At 53.5% G+C, this 18,775-nt stretch overlaps 6 protein-coding genes across 6 annotated transcripts; 3 read left to right on the forward strand and 3 right to left on the reverse strand.

Moving 5' to 3' along the window:
• Positions 1-1,227: 1,227 nt before the first annotated feature.
• Positions 1,228-1,796, forward strand: J4E78_001709 (uncharacterized protein; the record flags this gene model as incomplete). The annotated part of the gene is made up of 3 exons (XM_049362364.1): positions 1,228-1,612; positions 1,661-1,711; positions 1,759-1,796. The coding sequence occupies 3 exons, from the start codon at positions 1,228-1,230 to the stop codon at positions 1,794-1,796; spliced, it is 474 nt and encodes a 157-aa protein (XP_049224956.1).
• Positions 1,797-2,247: 451 nt separating this feature from the next.
• J4E78_001710 (uncharacterized protein) lies at positions 2,248-3,351 on the reverse strand (the record flags this gene model as incomplete). Its single annotated transcript, XM_049362365.1, has 3 exons — positions 2,248-2,981; positions 3,035-3,264; positions 3,329-3,351. The coding sequence occupies 3 exons, from the start codon at positions 3,349-3,351 to the stop codon at positions 2,248-2,250; spliced, it is 987 nt and encodes a 328-aa protein (XP_049224957.1).
• A 470-nt stretch (positions 3,352-3,821) lies between these two features.
• On the reverse strand, positions 3,822-5,703 carry J4E78_001711 (uncharacterized protein; the record flags this gene model as incomplete). Its single annotated transcript, XM_049362366.1, has 3 exons — positions 3,822-5,363; positions 5,417-5,552; positions 5,603-5,703. 3 exons carry the CDS (start codon positions 5,701-5,703, stop codon positions 3,822-3,824), a joined length of 1,779 nt encoding a protein of 592 aa, XP_049224958.1.
• Positions 5,704-6,197: 494 nt separating this feature from the next.
• On the forward strand, positions 6,198-7,663 carry J4E78_001712 (uncharacterized protein; the record flags this gene model as incomplete). The annotated part of the gene is made up of 2 exons (XM_049362367.1): positions 6,198-7,399; positions 7,450-7,663. 2 exons carry the CDS (start codon positions 6,198-6,200, stop codon positions 7,661-7,663), a joined length of 1,416 nt encoding a protein of 471 aa, XP_049224959.1.
• A 1,614-nt stretch (positions 7,664-9,277) lies between these two features.
• Positions 9,278-11,551, forward strand: J4E78_001713 (uncharacterized protein; the record flags this gene model as incomplete). Its single annotated transcript, XM_049362368.1, has 4 exons — positions 9,278-9,283; positions 9,375-9,467; positions 9,731-10,498; positions 10,547-11,551. 4 exons carry the CDS (start codon positions 9,278-9,280, stop codon positions 11,549-11,551), a joined length of 1,872 nt encoding a protein of 623 aa, XP_049224960.1.
• Positions 11,552-15,198: 3,647 nt separating this feature from the next.
• On the reverse strand, positions 15,199-15,570 carry J4E78_001714 (uncharacterized protein; the record flags this gene model as incomplete). The annotated part of the gene is made up of 1 exon (XM_049362369.1): positions 15,199-15,570. One exon carries the CDS (start codon positions 15,568-15,570, stop codon positions 15,199-15,201), a length of 372 nt encoding a protein of 123 aa, XP_049224961.1.
• Positions 15,571-18,775: the final 3,205 nt, after the last annotated feature.

Genomic DNA, 18,775 nt, shown 5'->3' on the forward strand with positions numbered 1-18,775 from the left:
CGCTTCTCCAGATCGTTGCTTTTTCGCCCCTGTCTCATTCTAGCTTAGGGCTGCGATCTCAGCCATCTCTTGTGCTTGAAACATGTCGGAAATAAGACTGTTTCCTCTCACGGCCTCAGGCAACCGTAACATAGCCGCCAAACATGGTTGTTTCTACTCGGGGTATGTCGCAACAAGGCCGTTACAGCGACGCTGTTCCCTAGACAGCAGGAGGTTGTGACGCCGTTCCATATCCTGGCTATAGTAAAGCCGAAGTACCATCGTATTTCCTTTGCCATAGTCTTGGTTCTCGTAGAGTCCATCGAATCGACGCGATCTTATCGCGCCGTCATGCGTTGTCTCCTGAAGAGGCAAGAGATTTTGCCACATGTGGTGTGCATACCGACACAAGCGCCGACCAGGTTCCTGTAACATCTCGTGGTAGGCGAACCACGATGCAGGCTGTGTATATTGCCCTACATGATCGGCATTGTACGTGATTTGTGCCATTTTGTCGGGGGACGAATAGTGTGTTGATGTTGGGTTAGGCGTGACTAGTACGCCAGTGGGGAAAAGGCAGGAGGATTGACCTGCCACAACGGATAGGTCCGCATGGGCTGCTAGCAAAACACTCGCGCACTTGGCCCCGACATGCACATTGCGACGTCGGAGATGGCGAGCATTCAGGATGTCGCATTATGGCGTTCGCTGGGTGACACCGGCTCTGGGCCAGGAAAGGCAGGAGATGGAGGAGCTATTGGTAGGGCGGAGCTTTAACGTCTTGGCGACGCGCGCGTGAGCCGGCAGACTGCCGGAGGTAGTATCGATCTACACAACGGCGCTGAAACCTGCACATAGTATGGCTGGTATGGAGATCTCCAGTGCTCGCCGGTGGTTCACCGCATGTGAAGTGGTCGAGAAACAATGGCGGTCGAAACGTTGTGTTCAGCGCCCGGCCGCGTCCGCGTCCAGCCTCGGTACCATAGTCAACATAACTCTGCTTCGATAAGGCCACTGTATACGTAAATTGCTCTCGTCAACATGTCTCTTGATGCGCCGAGCATGAATGCCAGATAACGCCATGCAGACATACTAGCGCAGTGCCTTCAGCCTCATCCGGAGTCTGCGTCATATGCAAGGTACTTCGACTGTTGCCTTGCCTGCACACTATGCGTGGCGCAGCTGCTACTAATACTCCTGACACCATCTCAACTCTCTGCACTGCAATACCCATCACATCCAGAACGAATGCCAGCTGATTCGAAAGGTCGTCGCAACCTCTTGTGGGCATTTGGATTATTTTCTCTGATCCTGATATCATTCCACATCTTCTCGTCAAAAGAGATGGATAGCCTCCCCGCCCCTTTCACCATCGAAATCGATGGCAGTCCCATCGCCAAGGTCGACGGCAACGCCGAAGACAAGACGCATGCGAAAACAGGCACGGACGCAGCCGTCTTTGAACTCAAGGGCAGCCGTCTGCAGTGCGACGGTCACATTCTTGGACGAGCCATGGTAGAAGACCGTAGCTTCCTTCCAAAGCAAGTGTGGTGGTTCAAGGCAGACACCGATATGCCCGTGCATAAAGTTACTGCAAGCCAGGATGGTGATTCTTACCAACTGAAGTTCTCCAGTATGTGTATTGCGGTGATGTGATCATGCTCATACTGAAAACGTGCAGACGCGCCTCTGATGGTAGACGATGGAGGGGTCTTTGCGGATCTTCTTGGGGGTGAGTATCCTCCACTTTGGTATCGAAACGACTTCTAACATTCCCAGATAACCCATCTAAAGTGGTCTTGAAGATGCAGTCGTAGTCATGGAGTGGTGGAATGCGGAAGTATACATGCTGGTTAAGGTTTATGGCATGTGCTGGTAGGCGTTTTGGTATGACGTCACGCGCCATGACATGTCACCAGCTGAGCAGCTGCACGACCGGCATTCCTGCAGATCAGCCGTATTTTTTCATGGTACACGATGTATGCATCTAGACTATCTTTCATAATTGAATATATTCTTTCATGCTCTCCTCGCCGTCTCAATTGTAGACCTTTGGCTGTTAAAGTAGAGTGGAGTATTCCCGACTAGTAGGTCTATGACGGAAAGGCCTAGCGGCCATACGTGAAACCATGTCTCAGAACAAAAGGAGACATGGCCGCCGTACCACGTAAAGATCGATAAGTGTACCCTACACTTCCTCCGCACGCCGTAACAGAAGTATTCTGAGGTTTTGGGCACCTCTGTTGCTCATCGCGCGCAATTGGCCCTTCATGAGTAATCCACGGCAAAAGTAACACCCCAACTTGGGTCGAGCCCCAAGAATTCCTTGTACTCTTCCACAACATGGGGCAGGCGAACGAAGCCCGATCCCATCCAGTCGAGCGCGTACTTCTCCTTGAGAACAATGCGCATGGGCAAGTTGGAGGATCGGACCTCGTAACGGCTGATTTGCAACTTAACCTGCGTAACGCGGTGTTGTTTGATGTAACTGACCCAGGTCGCATTGTCGGTATTCATGAGAGCTGTGAACGAGTCCATGGTGAGCTTTTCAACATTGGGTTGGGCAGCTTTGGGCGTTATGATGTACTCGGGGAACCGGTGCCTGAACTTGAGAAGTGGGAGGACATCAACGCGTTTCAAGCAGTCCATTCTGATCCAGAGACGCAGGGTGCCAGTCGTTTTGGAATAACCCTTGATCCGTTTCCGAACGTCTTCGCTTAATCGTGACCCTCCGCGTAACACCGGAAAGAACGCTTTGAAGTAACCATCCAGTGCAAAGAGCGGGAACTGATGGGTGGATAGCCACAAAGGACGAAACTCAGTACGGATGAGAGAACAGACTTGCGTCAAGCCGATGTAAGGAAGGGGTTTCGCTTGGGTGATGGCAGGTGCTTTTTCCTCAATCGCTTTTCCGCGTCTGGATTTCTTTGGCTTTTCATGGGTATTAGGGAAGCAGCGGAAGCTCCATTCGATCGCCATTCCATAAATCCGGTTGCGCAACTCTGTATGGGGTCAGTACAACAACTCGAGCACTACGCCGATGGTAGAGACTAACCTCCTGGTAGGTCCATGAATCTGAACACCTGATCCGGATTTACAACCCATGGATCGTCCGCCTTGTTGGCTTCCGGTACGGAGACATCTTTCTTGGTGGATGCTGCTGCCTTCCGCCGTTTGTTTGGGCGCTCGGAGCTGCTATTGCCAATGGCTCGCTTCATGCCAGCGCTCTTGCCTGCGCCTTTGCTGTCGACCGCCTGTACTGTCTTCGCGTTCCATCTACGGGCCCTATATCACATATATTAGCTACTATAACAGATCATAGTCGATCGCAACACTCAACAATACTTACTTGGCCGGCATGGGAGGCGTCATTAGTGGTGTAAGGTTGGTGGATGCAGGAGAGATGTTGCAAGAGTGAGGCTCGATGTCGCGGGGTGCGTGGGCATGGTATGGGCCGAGCTCGGACCCCCGTCAGAGAGGGCGGTGGATACGCGGTCACTCCCGCGGCTGGTGCCTAGTTGCATTGTGATCGGTGTATGCAATTCTGATTCGCTTGTTCGTGGGGATAGCTGTTTGCTCAAGCGGTTGCGTGACGATGCTGGCACATGCAACCCGTAGGTACCGTACACTTGCGGATATTCGCACTCTATTCCTCGAAACTGTTCATAATAAGCCACCGACATGAACGCGAAATGGCTCGGATTTCTCATCTCACGAGAAGGACATAAGCGAAGTCATTGAGGGTAGGTAAGACGTCTTATTGGACCCACTGTCAATACAGTGTTAGCTAGGGCTTCTGGTATTTCTTTTTATGAGATACGAACAACCACCTTTCTAAGTTATCAGACGCCGGCAGTGACTTCTGGCATGTCGACCAGCCAGTTCTCCCAAAATCTGAAACCGTCGATGCCCTGCTCGCGGCACAGTGCGCCGGCTTCTTCAGTCATCTCCAACTCTTCCGTCGCGACTCCAACGCTCCAGCCGAATCGCTCTGCTGTTTCTTGAGCAGTGACACCCCTGCCAAATGCTTGCCAGTCCCAGGTGACTTCCATGCTTGGTGGTGCTTGATGTAGCGTCTTGAGCCATGCCAGCAGACTCGCAATGGTCTTCTCATCGGTGCGATCGCGTCCTTGTACGACGAGCAACCCGCTCTTGAACTGACGGAGGCGCACGGGAAGTTTCAACGTATCCCACATTCGAGCTGCCTTCTCAAAGTCGGCCGGGCTTACGAGCTCAACACCACCTCTTGCGCGGTTGAAGACAGCCCATAAATCTACCAAAGTCATAATACCGCCCTCTTTCCTGAGTATACCTCGAGTGTCGTCTGTGAGCCATTCTGCCAAGTTTCTTGACAGCTCCGATACGTATAGCGACTCAGAGCCAGACCCCGTACCGAGCATGTCTTTTGTTGTCACTAGGCCGAGTGCGGAAGCGGACTGAGATGCTAAAGCGTTGGCTTCCGAGCTGCCGTTAGTCCCCAGATTGGCCTGTGATGCAAACTGTTCTGCCAGTGCTATGATCTCTTTCGCGGAAGTCATAAGCGCATCGAGGTCTTCGAAAGCGCTCCCAATCATAGCCTCGTTATTCTGTCTCTGCTCCAGGCCTCTTCGCTCCAGCCCCGCAATGCCGACCACGCGAGGTCGTTCGACCTCCATTGATGAAGCGTCAGAGTTGGCTGTGTAGCTGTCGTTAAAATTACCGGAAGACGGCCGTGGCTTGGGAATCGGTGGGGCGCTTTGAAGCAGCCACTTGCGCTGGACTAATGCGTTCTTCAGGCGCTCGAAAAATATCGGTCCTCCACCGGCGCGGAAAGATATCTTGATGCATTCGACAGACTCGGACTGCAAAGGTGAAGACAAGGTCGGGCCTGGAGATTGCGGTCTATTAGGTTCTTGAAGCATGTCCAACCTCTTATCTATGGCTGTTGTCAAGGATGCACCACATATCTCGCAGTTGAGCAGAGAAGGATGATTCTGGTAGGTACATCTTGGGCATGACGACGTTCCTCCTGCGCTTGCGGGAGCAGGAACGCTACCCTTTGTGTCTTTGGGAGGTGGCCCAGGCGCTGGTCTATTTGAGATGGCTGCTATGGCTGCCTTGACTACATGCACGGTCGGCGGCTTAATTCCACATGCTAGACAAGGCGGTATGGGTGTACGTGATGCGAGCGCGGGGTCGAAGTTGGACGGGACCGGGTTCGAGAAAGAGCAGATAGGGCACACCCAGGTCGCGCTCGCTGGGGGCGGCGGTGCCGGACTACTGTGTCGCGGAGGAGTTAACGACGATGTGGCCTGAGGATGCGAGGGAACGGACGCGCCACGCGTCAACTGCTTCAGGGGCTTTGGATATAATGTGATCTTGGGCGACGACTTGAGGAAGCCGGCCTGTATGTCGTTAGTGTCGGGTGCCTCTACTTTGCACGCAGAGGGATGCACACATAGAATTCTGGTTTCTCGACGTCCTTGAGGAAGATAGCGACGGAGCTCTTGCGCGGCTCGCTATGATCGACATAGCAGACGCGATGCGACGTCAAGTATGACTGGCCATTCTGGTACTGGGGGATCTTGAATTTCCTATGTGCCTGGTCAGCGGCGTATAAGAGCCCTGGGGAGCATGCTCGTACCCCTCATAGAGCCCTACGGCGTCTTGGACGAAAAGCAGCGTCTCCTCCGGCAGGAGCGACGGGCGCAGTGCGGTTGTGAGGTCGAGTTGATGCAGGAACATTCAGACCATTCGCAAGTTGGAAAATGCGAGGTACGTCCATCGCATTGGGTCGAGTCGACGATGACCCGATCCCGCCTGCATTCACCAGGCCCGAGCCCAGCAGTCGTCATTGGCCAGGGCTAGCTTGCTTGCGGCTAGACCCACGCTAGTTGTCGCCAAGCAAAGCGCGACCACTGCGACGCAAATCAGTCGAGCGGGCCGTCGCTTCACTCTCACCTCCACAACAATAGATCCATCCCCGCGCCATCTCTCCCACATCTCTTTTTCTCGCCTTTACCTACTCACACAACAGTCAACCTGGTTTTCACTTCTTTTGATTTGCTTGCCTGCTTATGTCGTTGCCCTCTGCCACTGTAGCCTGGTCCCGGCCAATGCAGTCACCCGCGTATAACGCAGTCAACCCACGCACCACACTCCAACCTGCGCCCGCGCCTGTTAGTCTCCTCACTTATACGAGAGTTCCAATCCACGCTCACACCCGCCAGCAGCCAGTCATGGCCCCGGAAGCTCCGAAGAAGAAGGTCGAGTGGCCTCCCGCCGTCCGCGAATACGTTAGGCGTGCTTTCGATCCGCAAAACGCCATCCCAGGCATCTCCCAAGCAGACATGCAGGCGCGATTAAAGACAACCATCGGTTGGTTCGCCGAGCGCAACTCGCACGACACTGTTCATTGGCCTACATTCCCTCTTCCCCAAGAGCTTCTCATGGAGGAACGAAGGGCGGCGGCTCTTGGAATGCCTGCTACTGCTGTTCCCAACGGCATACACCCTGCATACATGAATGGCTCAGCCGCACACACTAACACATCTCCAACGCAATCAAAGAAGCGCAATGCCCACGAAGCTGAGGATGCACAAGTCGAGCAAACACAAGCCAATGTTCCACCGTGGCGCAAAACTAACCTAGCATCTCGTATGACCTTTGCCGACGGACACAACGAAAAGCGCCAGAAGAAGAACGCCCTCTCGGATGCCGCAAGTAAGTTTGACCAGGCTGAGCTTGACAAGCGACGACAGCGCTTCCAGCTCGGCAACAATGGCACCAAGACGACGCCCCCATGGGGCTCATCGCGTAAGGATGAAGACGAAATGCCCACTGGACCTGTTGTTGGAACGAACGAAAATCTCGAGAAAAGCTACTTCCGCCTTACGGCCCCGCCCAAAGCTGAAACCGTCCGACCGCTCCATGTGCTCAAGAAGACCTTGGCCATGCTTGTGGAGAAGTGGAAGGCGGAAAAGAACTACAACTACATCTGTAATCAATTCAAGTCACTCCGCCAGGATCTTACTGTTCAGCACATCAAGAACGCCTTTACTGTCAAGGTGTATGAGATCCACGCCCGGATATCATTAGAAAAGGGGGATTTGGGTGAGTATAATCAGTGCCAGACGCAGCTGAAGGCACTGTATGCGCAGAACTTGGGAGGCAACCCGGCTGAGTTCAAGGCGTACCGCATTCTCTACTTCGTATATACGTGCAACAAGACCGACATGAACGACATGTTGGCAGAATTAACCCTCGCAGACAAATCCCACCCATGGATCAAGCATGCTCTGGATGTTCGGTCTTCGCTTGCCCTTGGCAATTATCATAAGTTTTTCAGACTGTACCTCGAAGCAGAGAACATGGGCGCTTATCTCATGGACATGTTCGTCGAGCGTGAGCGCCTCAATGCTCTAGCTAATATGTCCAGAGGGTATGTATACAGATTCCAAATCGTGCAGGTCTTTTGCTAACAAGCTGTAGATATGTAAATGTCACACTCCGCTTCCTCACTGACGAACTTGGTTTCGACAACGATGAGATATGCCGTGAATTCCTCGAAACCCACGGTGCACAAAACGTCATTGAAGACAAAGGCGACGGTCAATATCGTGTCAGGATCCGAGAAGCCGCATCTCAATTCGAAAGCCTGCGTGCCGCCGCATTCAGCAAAGTAGACATCAAGGGCCAAATATGAATCGACATCGGAGCCAGCACAAACTTCTTTTCATCTTCTGCAGTATCATTATCCCGATTCCGAGTTATTCATTTGCACTAATTCACCACGATACCCTGCGCCACATGGCACGTCACGCGTGTCTCGAACTGCGACCTTCCGGTATCGATTGCTTCTTTCCCGATGTCAGTAGTCGGAACATGGGGTTTCCGCCTCATGCGTTGGATGCGCGGAATCTTCTAGTGTGCTTCTCATACATGCAACGTCTCAGATGTTGTTCATCACCTACCAAAATGGATTTTGGTAAACTTACGGTACGTCATTGGCGTGCATGAAGGAAGTGGGTTGGAAAACAAAATGGGGTAGAGTGGACTTGGTCTAGATGGCTATGTAGGATGTGAGCCCACTGGCTCGGCTGTGGTGGTCCCTGTGTCACAGAGAGTTCGGCTCGGGTGCGTCCGAGTGCACGTGGGGTTGGGAAGACGGGCATTACGACGGCATGCTCCACGGATGTGCGAAGATCGAACGACAATGTGGTCACATCGTGGGCCATCAGGTGACGACTGCTGGGTTTTGGAGTATGCATTGTCTGGGCTGTGGCGGGGTCTGCTCCTTTTGGAAGATTGGCCAGAGGCGCTCTGAGCGAGCCAATGGGATGGCGGAAGAGGGTTCCGAGGCTGTGATTGGGTAGGGTGCAATTGTTCAGCGGCAGTTGGCGCTAGTCACACCCGCTGGAAGTATCCAGGACGTTCGTATAGTCGTCAATGCATTGGTTCACGAAGTTTGTGTTGAGAGTGTGAGCGCGTGTGAACCGCGTGGTGAGGATTACGGGAGACTACGACGCCACGCAGGGCGAGAGTGTTTCAGTCGGGCCGCGTCCAGCATCAACCATGAGGATAACATTTGAAGAGGAGTACGGATGACTGACAGGAGAGGGGCGTCGAGATTGGGTTTGCATGTGGAAATGATGACACGGCCAACGTAGGCATTAGCATTGTGGGCTAGCCCGGTGGATGATTGGTCGCGAAGGCATAAATGCAGCGCGGATGTTGGGGGCTGCGCCGGTGTGCGGTGACAGAGGCGGAAATGTGGTGGACCTGCAGCTAGGCGTTTGGCAGGCTGATGGTGTGGGATGCTCCACCGGGTCGGGCATAATTGTATTTTAGTAGAGATTCCACATTCCTGGCCGGGAGCAAGTCAGCGCACGCAAACAAAGGTCGAGGGGATTCGCCGCCTTGCGCTACCCGCCGCAGTTCGTTTGTTCCGAAGCGTGCCAGGCATAGAGTGTGACGCGAGAGACGAATCGCCAAGTGGTTGCAGCTGGCAGGGCTGGGATCCCTCGCGGCGTGAAAGCACCCACTCATTTCTTGTTCCTCTAGTGACTGCGCCTCTGGCAGTACCTGACGACGACGACGTTGGCCGCCTATCTAAGTAGCCTCACCATTGTCTCTGAGGGCCGGTGCGCGATTCAAATTCACCCTCCTCCGCCGCGTACTCGCCCCCGCACGCACACGCCGCATTCCCGGGCGACAGTCACAGTAGCAGGACCCCCGAGTTCCACGTCGAGCGCTCGCCTCCTGACCTCTCCTCTGCTTCCCCGTCTGCTGCCGCGCAAGGTTGCGTTCACTCTGCACGATGAAGGTGCGTTGCCTGCTTGCTTTTGCCGCCACGGCCGCCGCTGCGCCCGTCGAGTCACGCTCCGCATACGTACGTGCTAACGGTGCTGCTCTAGTTCCGCAGGAGTATGAAGAGTGAGAAGGACAACCGCCCGCACCACATTTCCATCCCGCCCAAGGACGCTATAGCCATTGTCCCGCCAAAAAAGGTACGTAGATCAGCGTTGGGGTGCTTGGGGTGCTTGGGCCCCACTCTGCTTCTTCACGCGGCGTGCGCGCATGAGGGCAGGGCAGGCGTTTGGTGTTGTCGACACAGGCGCATTGTGTGGGCGCCTGCGCCTGCGCAGCAAACATGCGCCTGTGTCGACGACAGAGCAAGCCGCGACATGTCGCTATATCATGATGCGCGCGCCCCGGCACCCGCTTCCCGATAGGGCAGATGAGCGCGAAGCTAACAGCCATCTCATTTCAGGTCATAAAAGCCCTCTACGACTACAAGCCCGCCGACCCGAGCCCAAATTCTGGCTACCTTGGCTTTTCCCAGGGCGACTTTCTGCACGTCGTCGGGCGCGAAGACGACAGCGACTGGTACGAGGCCTGCAATCCCCTGCACGGCACCCGCGGACTGGTACCCGTTTCCTACTTTGAGGGCGTAGGCAAGACAGTGCGCGATAGTGGTGGCTCCGCGCCGCGCTCCTCCACTCCCCAGCAGCCGCAACACCAGCAGCAACCGCAGCAACAACAGCCCCACGACTCAGGCTATCAAGAACGCATCACGAGCCCACAGCCCTCGGCACAGGACTTCATGACCCAGCAAATGCGCATGTCGCGCGGAGGCGGCCGCGGCGCCATGGTCTACGGCATCGTCATCTACGACTTCAAGGCAGAGAGGCCGGACGAGCTAGAGGCCAAGGAGGGCGAGGCTATCATCGTCATCGCACAGTCGAACCCCGAATGGTTTGTCGCAAAGCCGATAACGCGACTCGGCGGTCCTGGCCTCATCCCCGTATCCTTCATCGAAATCCGCGATATGACGACTGGTCAGGCCGTCGCCGACACACAGGCAGCAGTCACAGCCGCGGGCGTCCCCAAGGTCGAAGAGTGGAAGAAGATGGCGGCCGACTACAAGAACGGCAGCATACCGCTCGGAAAGCTCGAGACGAATTCTGGACAGTCGCTGCAGCAGGGCATGGAGCGCATGAGCGTTCGGAGCAACGGCGGGCACAACAAGGCTGGCTCGGTAAGTCGTCTACATGCGGGTGTGCTTTTCTCGGCTGACAGCGTACAGGTCTCCCACTCACGCAACGGCTCCGTGGCGCAACAGCCAAGAAACCAATACCGCACATCCGACAACCTGCTTGCACCCTGGAGGGCATGCGTGCCACGCTACTGCTTCGCCGACGATATCTTTTGGTTCATCATCGAGTGCCAGATGGAGGACGGCCGGCACTGGGAGTTGCAGCGACTGTACCAGGACTTTTACGACCTGCAGATACAGCTGATAGCAACGTACCCAGTCGAAGCGGGCACAAGTGGCTCCGGCGAGCGAACACTGCCCTTCATGCCTGGGCCTGTCACCTACGTAACCGACAACATTTCCAACGGGCGCCGCGCCAACCTCGACGAATACATAAAGAACCTTCTCAAGCTAGGGCCGCACATTACACAAGGTCACCTCGTCAAGGGCTTTTTCGCGCCAAGACAGGGCGACTACGAGATAGACCCCGACATCGTCGATGGGGACGAGTACCGCCTTTCGCAACAATCACACCAGTCATCGAACCCCTCACACGGGACGAGCAGGCAGTCGTCCGCAGATCAGTTGCAGGCCACAACACCCGTCACACCCTACTCAACTGGCTCCAACTACCCCTCTCATCAGCGCGGTCAATCTACGGCCTCGCAGGCATACTCATCGAATCTGAACCCCCCGCCCATGAATCACACCCACTCCTCCTCCTCCACCGCCACCAGCACAGGCACGTCTTCTGGTCTCAAGATCAAGGTCAGGTTCGCAAATGACAGCTGGCACGTCATACGTATGCCCGTTTCGCGCAAGTTCGACGACCTCTACAAAACGCTTGTGGGGAGAACAGAAATGGAGATAGAGCGGCGTCTCAAGAAGGAGGAGGAGCTTATAGTCCAATACGAGCATACAGTCCATCTCGAGAATGGCAGCACAGAAAAACAATTGCGCCCGATTGAGAGTGACGAGGATCTACAGGAAGCAGTCGAACGAAACGACAAACTGACGCTCCACGTCGAGATCGATGTCAACCCACGGTACGGATAAGCCACGGTACCGGCCATCTTCACCTCACTTCACTTCGCTTCTATTTAATTGCTCTTGGTCTTCTTCTTTTACAACAACCGTTGTTCTCCCCCGTAGCTCTCCCAAGGCTACTATTCTCTATTCCCCCACTTTCGGCGTTGCAAAAGGTTTTCACGGCTTCCAAAGAGCAGTCTAACTGGCGTTGTTGGGCGTTCTGCGGAGCAATGAAGTGCATGACGGCAGGCGCGGGATATTTTTACTGGATTTGTGTTTCTCTCGAGACTTTGGATCTATCACAAAGATGTTCGATTTGTTTGGATAGGGGGGTGTTGGATTGCTTGACTTGCGTCATGGAGGGTTCTGGATGATATACACAATTGGATGAAATGCGGGGAGAGGGAGATAGCGTGATGGATGGGGATGTGAGGAGGGAGAGGCAAAATGAGAGACATCTTGCGTGCAGCTTATTCTGTTCTTTCATTGGCATGTGTGAGGTTTGGAGTAGCCAGCAGCTCTCACGATGCGATTCCGGCGAGCTAACCGTTTGAATCTTGGGGTCGTTCTGTCCACACGTGCTAGCTGGTGTGGCAGGAGCAACCCCGGGTGGTTCGGAAGAGGGTCAAGGCAACTTCCTTGTCAGTGAAACATCTAGGCCTCAACTACATTGCTTACTGCTACGCAATCTTACAGCGAGGTGACAATTTAATGCAAAGATTCGATGGCTGATTCTCTATCTAGACTTCTTGTTAGGAAGCCGCTGCCCAACCTGCGACCCTTGTGCCACAGCCCGATCACAGACAGCCGTCATCTCGTTACATCGCAAGCGAATCTCCCCCACTACGTAGGTTGACAAGCCACCGGGGCCCCAGCACTGAGTGGGGCTCGAGAAAGCTCGTTCGCCAATGCTTCGGCTTATGAACGGGTAGACTCACTAATTGGGCGTCGTGGGTAACTACGAGTTATAATGAGATGGCGTACCGGCAACGAGTTCACTCGCGACAGCTTGACGCCCACCAGGGTTGGAATATGGTCATGAGCTTCGTCTTGGACGTGGGCCGAGAAGTCGTGCTGCATCCGGGTGGCACAGTTGCATGGTTGCTGCCTTCTACCCCTCTATTCTCAGCGTTGTCCATCATCTCTTCACATCACATAGCGCTTGAGCGACGACATTTTTTCGGAAACCTGCCATGTTTCACCCAACAGTGTAACAACAGAGATCACGATACTGAACATCACCAGATCCACGATGGAAGCAGTCAACGACTGGTTAGCAATGGTTTCCAGCGCCAACAACGACATCACGCGCAGCGATCGGATATGCTATGAGTGTTCCAAAATACCTTGGGACACGCTATTTGGCCCAGAGATCCGTCGAGAACCAGAAATCGGCGTTTGCTATGATCTAGTGTTTCACAGAAGCAAAGTTGACCAAAAAGCAGAGTGTCGAATCTGCCGATTCTTCGCAAAGGTTCTCAAAGAATGCGTCCGGGGTACCGAAAATGGACGACGCTTCGAGATAACTCATTATTATGCCGCTGATTTGGGCTTGGATCTTCCGTCAGCATTTCTCGAAGTCGAGCTTTCGGCAGGCGCGCCTCCCGACTATTACGGTGGCGTCGTACTTGCCTGCCAACCAACATCCCAGGTGACTCGAAAAGTGTTAGAGAAAGCCTTCTCTCGATATGCATTCCCTAAAGATCTACCAACGGTGAAGAAGCCGTTGCTAGACCCTGGCCAAAGTCTATATCCAGCTGGCGTTAACGCTGCTCTCTTGAAGTCTTGGCTTGATATCTGCATCGAAAAACATGGCCACCGGTGTCGCCCAAGACCGACCGATGGTCTGAAGGATTTAAAAGTCATGGATTGTGAGCATCGAAGGATCGTTCCTGCGCCGCCTGCATGTCGATACGCAGCATTGTCGTATGTCTGGGGCCAAGAAGGCAAGAAGGTCGGCTCGACCAACACCCGGGAGATAATCCCAAAAACTGTCGAAGACGCTATTGAGACAACCTTATTATTGGGATACAGATACCTCTGGGTCGACCGATATGTAGGTAGACCTCAGTGCCTTTCAATCCCTGCTTCAGTCTGCTAAATGTTCAGTGCATCGACCAGTCCGACGCACACGCGAAGCAACACCAGATTATGCAGATGGCAGATATATATGCAGCAGCGCAGTTTACCATCTTCGCTACGGCTGGCAATGACTCGAATCATGGGCTTCCTGGAGTACGGCCACATTCTCGGGGCTTCTCCTCCTATCGCACATCCACGAGATCTGTGAAGTTATACCATTTACCTCAAACAAGCCCCAGCTGGAACCTACGAAAGTTGCCATCATCTTCGTGGGCTTCGCGAGCGTGGTAGGACGTCCGGTCATCACACCATGCTCATAACAAGCTGACTATGCGTTCAGGACCTTCCAAGAGTGTTACTTCTCAAAACGGCATCTCTTTTTCACCGACAGACAAGTCATTTTCGTTTGTAGCACAGATTCATACTACGAGGCAGATAGGCCCCATGGCGGCGGTGGTCCCTCCGAGGACGCTCACCTGGAACTACCAGGTTGGTTTGCCAACACCGCAAAACTCGAGGCGGCTGCCACGATGATTGCGTCAATGGAGGTATTGAGGCAATACAGCGCTCGCAAATTATCCTTCGACGCAGATGCGCTCAACGCCATAACTGGTGCGATGAACTCTTACGCCAGATACGGTGTTCAGCACATCTGGGGAGTCCCTTGGAAACGCTCCTCGGCAGGCTACTCACCTGATTTAGAGAACTTTCTCTCAACTAGCCGCAGTGTTAGACGAAATATCGACATAGCATTATTGTGGCATCACGGAAGGCGAAGCATACGCCGCAACGGATTTCCCAGTTGGTCGCCCCTCGGATGGAAAGCCCCAATCGAATGGTACTGGAAGAACAAAGGCCGCCCGTCAACCTACGTCTCACCGGAAGCAAAAATTGTACCAGTAAAGTCCACTAAGGATTTCCACGAGCTGTGTGCTCGAGCCAACCCCAACGAATCCACACCAGAAGAACTCCCGCAGTACCTCGAAGTAGAAGCACGAACCGCAATGTGCAAGTTGCAATTCGTACCTGCATATGTGATTACGCCGTTGACCAAAAATTCCAAACTATTTGGGATTGAAATGTCACTGGGTAATGGATGGAATGCTATTGCGGAAGTGTACTGGGACCTACGTCTGGACAAGGAAAACGAAACGTTGTTGAAGTGTGTTCTACTGCCCGGAGCAGAATTTACCAAATCCACCGTGAACGAGTTGCACGCTCATGTTCTCATACTTGAGCAACACGGAGACCATTACGAACGTATAGGTATCACTCGATTGCCCGCTCATTTTGGCGATACTCGTGATGATTACCATCCAGTCTTTCGTCTCGTGAACAAGTTCGGCCGTGTCTTTGATGCGATCTGGAGCAAACCTTACTACGCAGAAACAGAAATTCCGTCTGCTGCGATAACAGACTTCTGCTGGTGGGACCACTTCCAGCCGGAGACTATAATCCTTGGCTAAGGAAAACTTTGTCGTCTCACGTCTTCACGTTAGCTTATCTTGCCCTGACCCTTATGGTAGTAATGATTCAGTATTTCAAATCCTAATCTTGGCCACGATACATCATTCACGTTTATTCCGCATCCGCTACGGCCCTGTCACACTCCCGTCCGTCCCCACAATCACCGTCCTCGGTGCACACGCCATAAACAAATGCTCGTCCTCTGCAATCTTCTTCGCCGCCTCCGGTGCGCTGATGATGCTCATGAACGTCAACGCATGCGTCATGTCTCGAAACTGCATGGTTGCCATGGAGTCGTAGTCGACGGGGGAGCTGGCATTGACAAAGGCAGGGTTACCGCCAACGTAGTATCGTGAGTGGATGACGGGGAAGTTTGAGCCCGTGAGCGACTTGACGAGTGGGATGTGGACGTTGTCGTAGTGGTCGGCGTATTGGGTTAGGTTGAGGCCCGGGAGCATGGTGCCGAAGACGATGGCGGTGAAGTAGGGGAGCACCATATTGGTAGTTTTCGCAGTGCGGAATAGATTGGGACTGCTATTGTAGAAAACGTAGGAAGTACAGAAGGTATATGGGTATGGTTATGATGATGAAGGTACGTCTGAGATGTTGTGGAGTGATTACTGCCTTCTTATATCGCTATCTCAATCAACAACCCAAACCCGTTGGAAGGAGCGATAAGTTCATTTAAATGCCCTGTTGGCTCTAACTGCCACGAGCGTACATTCCACGGGGCTTCTCGGTAGAATGCATAAGCCAGCATTCCAGCCGGACGCCACCACCGAGGGCTTCCCGAATGTATCGATTATACAAGAGCGTATACCCAGCTAGAACGCCTAGTTTACCATGCCTATATCGCTTCGGGGATGGATCGCGAGGCGAGACATTACCAAGGTTACCATGAGGGTTATTCAACTCCACTATTATCGGAGTTGTCGGAGCAATCGCGCTTCCGTACATCATCTTACGAATTACGAATCCTGGTGAGTTGGGTTGTTCCCGCTTCGCAGTCGCGGCGGTTCTTTTGTTGACCGTTCCTGGAGGATCTCGGGCTAGGCTGGATTGAGGAGCGTACGCGAAAGTGCGGGGCCAAAGCGGCCGCCGGATCGCGGCAATTGGTGCACAGTTGGGAAACGTGGCAGAGAGACGCGCATTACACCCGAGTGCGAAGATGTAAGCGGGCATGAAAGGTAATGGCGAGTGTTGTAGGCATCCATGGATGTTTTGAAATCGTCACTTATCGATAAGGAGACATGCGAGAAGCGCGACGATGGTCGCAGGCGATTCGGCGGGCCGATGACAGCGCAGCCAGACCCACATTGAGCATGGACTGTAGTAATCATAAGAGCAGGGCCGCTGAAGAACATACAATAGGCGCTCCTATCCGCACGACATCTCCTGCTCTCTAAGCTACATATCTACACGAGCGCAGTCTTGAACATTGCCCACCTGCGCAGCCATGGGCCACACAACTCTGGGCAGCAGAACACGCCACCTCTACTCGTAGTCGCGACTTCCTCGCGAACGCCAATGTGCACCTTAAGACTGCAACAGCATTGTGAGGCTGGTAGTCCTCAGTGTTCTCAATATGTCCAAATGTATACCTAGATACCCGCCAGGCCATGCAATCGAATCCCTGCCAGCTGAAGCGAGCTGACAATGGCTGATGACCGGAGGCTGAGCAGCCGTGGCACTCATCACCCCACCAAGGCATCAGTTCGCGCATTATCCAGGCTCAGCCTGATGCCATCCAAGACTCATACTCCATAACTACTCAGATCCTAGGACAAGTTCACGACTACATCAATATACCTGTGCTTCGCAATACAGCTGTTTCGCACACCAGTGAGATGTTTGGCCTCCAACGCGACTCGAAACGCCACCATGGTCACCACCTTACACCCCAGGACGCCGACGCAGATCGAACCCGCAGAAGGCGGCACAAGACTTCTTCGGGTGACAATGGGAGAACACACGATCCACCGATCCGAGGGTATCGTTCCGATGATGAACCAAGGCGCCGACATAGGCATGACGGAGACAAAAATCGACATCGCGCTAGCTCTTCGCACCACCCAAAGGATCACGACCGCCGCAAACAAGACTCATCTAGCGATACCGAAGATGATTCGGTGCCGGTAATAATCGAAGTTGAGCGCGAGAGAACTCGCTCGACCAAAGAACGTTGCGGCGAGCACCGTTTTGATGATTTCTTGGATGAGCGCCGTCATAATCCTGCACCAAAACAAACGTTATCTGGTTCATCGATTCCCCCCTCAGTCTCTACTTCTCAGGCGCGCATTCGGCTAGATGAACTTGACAGTCGTCCGTCTTCATCAGGTCACAATCGGGCTTTCAACGTGAATGCAAAGCTGCTCCCACGCCTTTCTATCTCCCCATATCCTACCGCATATTCACAAATCCGGCCCAATGCTGAGATTGCTGGCGAATCAAAATCAGGAGTAGGCGAAGATTGGCACAGACCTCGAGCGGCTTCGGCAGCTTCAACTCCCTCGTCAAGGATCCGGTCGTGGGCCTCATCGTCACCTAGCTCCGGAATACTGGGCCCGAAAACATACCAGTATCAGTCACTACAGCCTGCTGAAATTCGATTAGTCAAGATCCTACCTGAGACGATGTCGAAGCTAAGATGTGAAATCACTCACACATCGCTTCAAAGCCTGCCAGAGTACACTGCTATCTCGGTAAGTCATTGCCACAGTCTGGCAACATCCACTAACATCGAGCTTGCAAAGTATGCTTGGGGCGACGGGATTGACACGACATCCCTCATCGTAGAGGGGGCTGCAATACCTGTTGCTGTCAGTCTTTACGATGCGCTGAGGGCGGTCCGTCGCAAGAAAGAAGACATCTTTGTATGGGTTGATGCGCTCTGCATCGACCAGCAGAACAGAGACGAGAGAGCTACACAAGTTCGATTGATGGGTCAGATCTACAGCGGTGCAGTGTCAGTAGCCATTTGGATAGGACCGGAGCATGATGAGAGTGCATTGGCACTGGAACTACTGCACAGTGTGGCTGAAAATTCGATCGACTCGCAACATATCAGGTCCACCCGCAACCCAGACTCTCTGGCGCTCTTGAATTTATTCAAGAGAGATTACTGGAAGCGGCTATGGGGTAATTAGCCACGCTGCAACATGTCAATGATTCGTACTGACCAGGATTAAGTCGTTCAAGAGGTGCTTCTCGGGCATAACAAGTTGGTATATTGCGGGCATTCAGTGTTTCCCTGGGAAATATACTTGAAGGCCGGGGAAATCTTCTGGGACCAAGAGAGCGACCCGCATAACCGCCAAGGACCAACCAGCTTCCCAGACCGCGAAACCCTAGAGCAAATTGGGGATGAGTCACTATTAGAGGTAATGCGAGCATGCAGGAAGAAGCTGAGCGAGAATCCCCGCGACAAAGTTTTCGGCATTCTGGGTCTGCTTTCGGACGCTACACAACGCGTTTTCCCAGTCGACTACAGTCAGTCAGTCAAGACGGTCTACACAGATGTGGTCGACCACCTGATCTCGACTACTGAAAAGCTCGATGTGATCCGCGAAGCAATACACTTCCCCCTGCACGTCAATTCTACAGGTCTTCCCAGCTGGTGCCCTGATTGGTCGCACATCCCAGAGGTGCCTGGCCTCGGGCGTACTCTCAACTTTGCAGCTTCCAGTAACGTAAATGGCCCTA

The sequence above is a fragment of the Alternaria triticimaculans genome, assembly GCF_023758025.1.
Source record: "Alternaria triticimaculans strain BMP 0046 chromosome Unknown scaffold_2, whole genome shotgun sequence".
NCBI classification, from domain to species: Eukaryota; Fungi; Ascomycota; class Dothideomycetes; order Pleosporales; family Pleosporaceae; genus Alternaria; species Alternaria triticimaculans.